Source organism: Echinops telfairi, unplaced genomic scaffold (genome assembly GCF_000313985.2).
Source record: "Echinops telfairi isolate 266 unplaced genomic scaffold, ASM31398v2 ScPeMD7_7424;HRSCAF=8462, whole genome shotgun sequence".
NCBI lineage: Eukaryota > Metazoa > Chordata > Mammalia > Afrosoricida > Tenrecidae > Echinops > Echinops telfairi.
In genome coordinates, this window is record NW_022111324.1 from 81,990,433 (window position 1) to 81,998,161 (window position 7,729).

Genomic DNA, 7,729 nt, shown 5'->3' on the forward strand with positions numbered 1-7,729 from the left:
AGGTACCATCGAGTTGGGTCTGACCCATAGCAACCCTGTGCACAACAGAATGGAACCCCACCCGGACCTGAGCCACCCGAACCCATTGTTTCTATTCTTGAGCCCATTGTTGCAGCCCTGGTGTCAGCCCGTCACAATGAGGGCCTTCCCCTCTTTTGCTTGCACGTCCTGCCCCACCCCCACCCCCTTCACCAAACAGGATGTCCTTTTTTAGCTACTGGCCTGTCAGATTGTCTTTCTCCGATACCTACTTAAAATACCTACTTCAGGGTATATTCCAGAACACACCTTAGTGAACTTCCCTTTTTACTTGATTGATTGCCCTACACCAACATTGCCTTAAAAACTCCCCAAAACTGCCTGTGTGTTTCCTGTAACTCTTAATGGGAGCAGAAAGCCTCGCCCATCTTCCTCGAAGTGTCTGGTGGGTTTGAATTGCTGACCTTTGATTAGCAGCACAGCATGTAATCCACTGTACCACTGAGGCTCCTAACACACTGACAGTACACAACAACAGCACACACACACACACACACACTGCCACCGAGTCCATTCCAACCCAATCCAGCATTTCTGAGACTAAATCGTTGGGGGAGCAGGTAACCTCATTCTTTTTTCTTTCAGATTGACCGTTGGGCTTGAACTGCCAACCTTGTGGGTAGCAGCCCCCAACATGTAACACCTAGGACCACCAGGTGGTGGCGTCCCATCTCTGTTAGATTACCTTATGGGACAGCAACTAGACTAGTGTGTGGGGGAATGACTGGGGCCCATAACGTAGCCCAGCTGGCACACCAAATTGACCACCACACCAGATTGGCACCAACTTGCGATAGGAGCCTTGTTGGCACAGCGGTTAATGCTTGGCCACAAACTGAAAGGTCAGTGGCCGGAAGCCACTAGCTTCTACACAAATAACAGCCTTGGAAACCTTCTGGGCCAGTGCTCCTCAGGCCTTTAGGGGCCCCATGACTTAGAGCCAAGCAAAGGCGTGTTTTCCCAAGTGCAAAGCCCAGCTTTTGCTCCTGTGGCCTGCCCCTGCAGTGCTGTGTCAGATGTCTGGACAGCTCCACTTGAGGTGTGGACTGTGGCATTTCGCAAATGCCTGGATCCAGAACCTCTTGGCTTGAGAGTCTCCTCAAACCTGTATCCCATGCCGTGCTTCTTCTCCTGGTCGTCTCCAAAGTGTGGTCTTGTTCTGACCGAGAGAGACTAGACCAGAGGAGGCTGGCGGTAAGGGCTGCCAGACACACCGATCCTGGGCCCGGGGGCAGCGGGGTGGAGGAGTGCTTGTCCCAGAGAAGTGGCGGGAGGGCAGAGAGCCAACAAGCTCAGGCCGTGAGTGTGGAGTGCAGGGGCATGCAGACCCCGCTCTGCCTGGCCCCGAGCCTGTGACCCTGTGACCCTGTTCCATGTGGATGTGCTCCCGGGCGCAGGGCATAGTCATCACTCTAGGGAGTTCTCCTAGCTTTGGACCTGTGATCTGAGTGTGCTGTGATTCGCTGGCCATGCTCATGAAACAGCCTCATGAGGAGAGACTGGCAAGTGGGTTGGAGGAGCGCTGTGTCCCAGCCCTCTGTGCCCTTGGTTCGGCTGCTGGTGGCTTTGGTTCGTCACCAGCCAGCAGTTCCCTCCCCCCCTCCACCCCCGAGCTTGTTGCCCTCGCAGGAGTACTTAGCTCTGCACTAGTCAGATAACCCCTTTAAATCCAGGGCATCTATGACTGGCTGAGCAGGTCACTGCTGTTGGTGAAGGGGGAAATTGGACCTTCGCTTAAGGGCGGGGCAACTGATGGAGGCTGCCCCTCACTTCCCGGGTGCCTCTAAACCCCACCATTCAGCTGGTGACCCCAGAGGGACTTCTAGATCAAAGCTGTGGGGCCCTTTTGCGGGGGTAGCCTCATGTGGAAAGGGATTTGACATCAAGGCCTACTTCCTGTTGAAGGAGTCATGAGGGAGCTCTTTGCAGAAGTACAGCCACCCACCCACCCACCCTCCTGCAGGACCCAGAGCTCACACAGCAGCATTCCAGACAGCCAGACCCTTGGCCACCACCTGGCTGCTCCCGCACATGCCACCTTCTATCCTGATTGCCGCCTCCTCCAGGCCCTGAGGCACAGTGTCCACACAGCCTGGTGCAGAAGTCTCCCAGCCTCTGCTCTGCAGCTGGCTCCCACTGCTGACTGTACACACACACACACACACACACACACACACACACACACACACGCGCGCGCTTGTACCTGCACACTTGTGTGCGCAGCCAGGCACTGATGATCTCTCTCCTGCAGTCTTCACCACCTGCAAGATTCTAAAGGATCCAGCTTAAGTTACACCCAATAGTTTTTCTTGCTGCTGCTTTCCATGCAAACACCAGTTGACAAAGTGGTTTCTGGCGCCCTGTCTTTTTTTGGGCGTCATGGGTTCTTGTTCAGACTCTTCAGGGTGGTGAGGGCCAGGGGAATGTGCCAGCTGCCTGGCCCACGGCCGAGTGGGGGCCCACAATCAGGAAGGAGGCTGCTTTCTGGGTGGCTCCCACCCACACTGAGGCCAGAAGTGAAAACTTCCCTCCTGAAATTGGCTCTGCTAATTTCTGTTTCATTGAGTGCCACCGGGCCTGAGGAGAGGGCTCAGCGGGATGCTGAGGAGGGGCAAGGGCACTTCTTGCTGTGGCAGGGTTCACACCAGGGTCCTGCAGGGTGACGGCTCCTTCGGTTTGGGGGACAATGGACAGGGAGGCAGCCCCCTTGAAAGCATGGTGTGGTGATCCCAGGGCAGGCAGGCGGACAGGGAGCTGGGGCTTGCCCTGTAGCTGCTCAAGTCCCGCATGGGGCAAATCACCCAGAGGACAGGGGAGGGCGGCCACGTGGGGTTTCCTAGGTGGAAAACCTTTGCAGGAGCAGAAGTATCATCTTTCTCCTGTAGGTCCACTAATGGCTCAAACCGCTGACCTTGCAGTTAGCAGCCCAGGCTCCCGAGGGCGGGGTTTCATTGGGCATGCTTGGTCTGCCTCTTCACCGGGACACATTGGTGGCAGAGACCTGGGCCAGGCCTGTGATGAGGGAGTGAGACAGGGGAACTGGTACCGCTGGCGCAGATCTTAGGGTCAGGTGCCTGGAGGCAATCTCCGCCCTGCAAGACCACCTTCCAGCCTGACTTTTGTGCTCAGAGGTGCAGCACATCCGGGCTTGCCGGGCCCCAGGCTCTGAGGTCTGGGAAGCAGAGCCCACACAGGTGGGCCCTTGCCGAGTGACGTGTCCTGGGCAGCAGCCCAGCTGGAGAGGGGGTGGGGTAGCCTCCAGGCTGCCAAACGAGACATCACGTCATCTCGCATCTTCCTTTCTCCGCTGGCCTGGACACCCGGCCTCTCAGGTGGTCTTGGAATGCAGTGGCTCCAGTCCCGATGCCAGCAAAGTAAAGTATGTCGCCACTCCACCCCCTCACTCCCGCTGTACGGGTGAGCAAGCTGCGACTTCCAGACTCCAGCTCTGCTTCTACCCTGGTGATGAGGGGCCCGGCCCTGCTCTGAGCCCTCAGGGCAGGCTGCTGGTGAGCCGTGGGGGACCCGAGACCCAGGCCCTCATGCCTCCTTGCCGTCCCCCAGGACCTACTTGGAGGAGGAGCTCACCAAGGCCCGAAAGAAGCCCAGCCTGCGGAAGGACATGTACCAGAAGATGATCGAGGTGGACCCTGAGGCCCCCACTGAGGAGGAGAAGACCCAGCGGGCTGTCACCAAGCCACGCTACATGCAGTGGAGGGAGACCATCAGCTCCACGGCCACCCTCGGGTTCAGGATCGAGGGCATCAAGGTGAGCTGGGGAGGGAGCCGTGAGGTCTTCGAGCTTGCCTGTACTCAGTGCAGGGTCCCCGGGTCTGGGCAGCCAGCCCCAGGGGCAGGCCTTTGAGGACACTGGTTCCTGACCAGTCTGAGGTCAGGTGGCATGGCCAGGCAGGGGGCTGGGCCTTGCAGGACTGGAACACCAGGGCTTGCTTCTAGCCCTTCCCTGCAGTCACTCACGTGGCCCCTATACCTCACCAGGCTGCACCCTGAGACAGCATGCAGGCCCAGCTAGCAGGGTGCCGCTGAAGAAAGTGGCGCCCTCTGCCCGTAGCCCACTCCGGGGGTTGCTGGCACCTTGGGAGAACATATTGGCCGCCTTTCATGTCTAATCTGTGGTCCTTGCTCTGCCTGAGGAAGCACTTCCCATCAGTGAGACCAGTGACACATGCCAGGGCTGCTATGCTTAGGCCACTCTAGTTCGTCTCTGGGAAGCCTCGCCCTCTTCTTGACTCGAGGGTCCCCTGCGCAAGCTCTAGAGGGTGCCCACAGCCAGGCCAGTTTGCGTGAGCTCCCTCGGCCCCTTGTACCCAGTGCAGGCTGACATGCGATGTCAGTGGCTTGCAGCCTCGCCAGTGGCTTGTAGCCTCAGGGGACAAGCTATTTGCCTTCCCCCAAGACCCAGGAAGCCAGTCTCTTCCATCTTCCGAAACCTGTGACATGTAAACTGATATGGTGAGGGCGTCTGATGACCCTCCCCACTCCTGCCCCCTGGGGGAATCCCAAGCCCAGGTCCCACAAGGTCAGCAGCCCAAGCCCGGGTCCCATGAGGGGCAGGCCAGACATCCCTTCTCTCTCCAGCCCATGACCCCTGAGTGAGGGCGCTGCTTTCCACCCTAACCATCTTGTAGTCCACTGGCTGCCCCGTCATTGGTTCTAGTGTGTGAGGCCGCATCCTGGTGGGATACTGGGCCTGCACTGAGAGTCCTGGCCAGGCCAAGTGGTCACACAACCTCAGCACCACAGGGTACCTGCAGGAGAGCCTCAGCCTGGGTGGGCTTGACTGCCCTCCCCTCCCCAGCCCACCCCATCCCGCCCCCAGCCTTCAACCCTGCAGGCAAACCCCACTGCCATGGAGGTGATGCCAACCCAAGGGTAGAACTGCCCCTGTGGGTTCCTGAGATTGTAACTCATTACGGGAGCTGGTGACCGAGGGCCCGGCGGACATGCAGGGCTCTTGGCATCATTGGGCGGTGCCTACAGCCAACCAAGAAGTTGACCGTTGGAATTCACCCCGAGGTGTCTCGGAAGAAAGGTCTGGCCACCTGTTTCCAAAAGCTATACTCCAGCCCAGCACACCTTCCAGCGGGACACGCTCTGCTGTGACCCCCACAGGGTCACCTCAAGTCATCATCGACTCTCGACTCGGGCCTTCTGTTTTCAGAACAAAGTATGTTCAATGACACAGGAAGTCGAGTGGGCCCCAGGGGGGCAGCTGTGGAGTCCCACAAAGTCCTGCAGTTCAGGGCCGAGACTTCTCCCACACTGCACTCTTTCATTCTGCCCAAATGTCCCCTTGCCAAGCCAGGCTTTCCCAACCACCCCTCTGCCTGGGATGATATCGTCACTCTCGGTCTTCCTGTCTCGGAGCAAGAAGGCCGGCACCCTGTGCTGTGTGAATGAGCCGGTTCTGTCAGGGGCCCCTCCCACTGGCTGCGGCAGGCCTTGCTGTTTCTGGTGGCCTTTCTTGCTCCCAGGATGGTGCAGGCCAGCCCCAGGGCCGGGTGCTCCCTGGTCAGTGCTCGGGCCACTGGAGGGTGAGCGCTGCCCGTGGGTCTTCTCCTGACCCTGATCCTGGGCGCGGGGGTTCTTGTACATCTCAGAAGGAAGATGGCTCTGTGAACCGGGATTTCAAGAAGACCAAGACGAGGGAGCAGGTGACAGAGGCCTTCAGAGAATTCACGAAAGGAAACCAGAACATCCTGGTGAGTTGGGGGGACGGGAGAGGGCATCCCAAGGCGGGGTAGGGGCCACTTCAGGGTCAATCAGAGGGAGAACTAGGCCCAGCTTTCCTGAAAAGTCCATGTCCACACCGAAAACCCCCGGCCCTCACTTCTGCTCGGAAGGTGAGAGGACCACCCGACGTGGCTGTCAGGCTGGCTCCGTGACCTCTCAGCGTCACACCACCCTTCCAGCTTACTCTCCAAATCAGGGGCCCGGAGATTTGGGTTCAGGAAGACGCCACAGCAACCAGGCGTGCTGCTGGCCTTCCAGACCAAGTCACCCATCCTGTGGGGACACCCCTCCCCAGCCAGGCTCAGCTGGAAAAGCACCGGCCAGACCCACAGGGCTGCCTCTTCTCGCCCCCGAGGCCTGCCTCTCGGATGTGGAATGGGGCCGTGTGCCACCAACTTTGCACCCAGTCCTAGGAGCTAAAAATCCACCCCACCCACCCAACCCCTCCCCAGTAGCATGTGAAACTTGGGTCCTTTTCTGTTCCCAGATTGCCTACCGGGACCGGCTGAAGGCCATTCGAGCCACCCTGGAAGTGTCTCCTTTCTTCAAGTGCCATGAGGTAGACATACGTGGATGCTCTGCACTCTGGGGCCGAGAGCCATGTCGCAGGCAGCTGGCCTGGGCTGCAGGGTCTGTCCCCCTGTGGGTTGGGTGTACACCCCAAAACCTACCCAGCCCAGAAGTCCAAGGCTGCTGCTTTTGGGATAACTGAGGTCGTGGGAAAAACTCGTCGCCGCCTTCAGGAACTGAGCCACAAGGCTTCCAGGAGTGCCCACGTGCAGTTCCTGCCTGAGCCCCACCCCTCCGTCACGTCACGGGCCGCCGCTGCCATCTCTGCCTCCTCCTCCTCCCCCACAGCTCCTGAGGCTTCTGTTCTGCACACACAGGGTCTCCAAGCAGATGCTCCCTGAGCTGCTAGAGTAGCCATAGCCCCCCCTTTCCCTTCTCCACCCTGAGACCTCCAGACTCTGGCCAAGGCAGGCTGCTCTTCAGCCCTCGTGGGGCAGGGCGGGACCATGCCACCTGCATTCCCTCACCCTGCCTGTGAGGGGGCAGCAGGCATCCCAAGAGAGAGGGAGGCGCTGGGGATTGGCAGCCTGTCCCTGACAGTTTTGTAAGATCTCAACACCAGGTATCCAGGGACCCTGGCCCCCTGCATGCCTACATACCACCCCCCACCCCTATGCAGAGAAATGGTCAGTGTCAGGGCTGTGGGCTGGCCAAAGCAGGGCTCTCACCACTCCTGCAGACTTCCAACTCTTTCCAGAAGACACCCCTGCCCTGCACTTGCGCTGTACATGGGCCCCTAGCCTGAGTTCTACCTGGTCCAGGTCCCCTGTGGGGAGTGGGAGGGGGGTTGGCGCACACATAAGCTCTGTGCACATTGCCCACAGCCCCTTCCTCTAGCAGTTCCAGCGACCTTATCGCCCTTGGATTTTAGCCCCCTTTGCCCCTCAGCTAGGGTCTGCCCTGCTCTGCCTGTGGTGAACTGCAGGGCCTTGCTGTGAAGACCCGGCAAGGGGGTGCTGCCTCTGCTCTGCCTTCTCCCTGCCCACGGCTCTCCTCATCCTTGGGAAAGCCACTGTCTCAAGATCCCCAGCTCCTCCAGGGCCCCTGGGTCCTGGCCAGATGAAAGGCCCTTGTGCAGCCTATGGGAGCCTTCCCAGCCCTCTGTGCACAGAGACTTCAGGTCACAGGGTCAGTGGCCCAGGCCCCATGTTAGCTCCTAGCCCCAAGACCCCTGACCTCCACGCATAGGGCCACAGCACCCCTGATAGCCTCGAAGCCCCAGGCTTTCTCTGTCAGACAGCCTTGTGCTCCCTTCTCACTTTTGCTTATGTTTCACGAGGAAAGAATACATAACCATATTTACATTTTTAAATAGGATTTTGTGTAATTAGATACACATTTATCATTATTTTCATGTAATATATAT

The 7,729-nt window shown here is 58.8% G+C and overlaps 1 protein-coding gene across 1 annotated transcript in view; it reads left to right on the forward strand.

Moving 5' to 3' along the window:
- The window catches only part of ITPKB (inositol-trisphosphate 3-kinase B), a 116,887-nt gene that overhangs the window by 105,558 nt on the left and 3,600 nt on the right, over nucleotides 1-7,729 (forward strand). Inside the window, exons 5-7 of the mRNA XM_004699969.2 lie at nucleotides 3,604-3,808; nucleotides 5,661-5,762; nucleotides 6,281-6,352. Coding sequence (XP_004700026.1) covers nucleotides 3,604-3,808; nucleotides 5,661-5,762; nucleotides 6,281-6,352 — 379 coding nt within the window. The remainder of the gene's footprint in view (nucleotides 1-3,603; nucleotides 3,809-5,660; nucleotides 5,763-6,280; nucleotides 6,353-7,729) is intronic.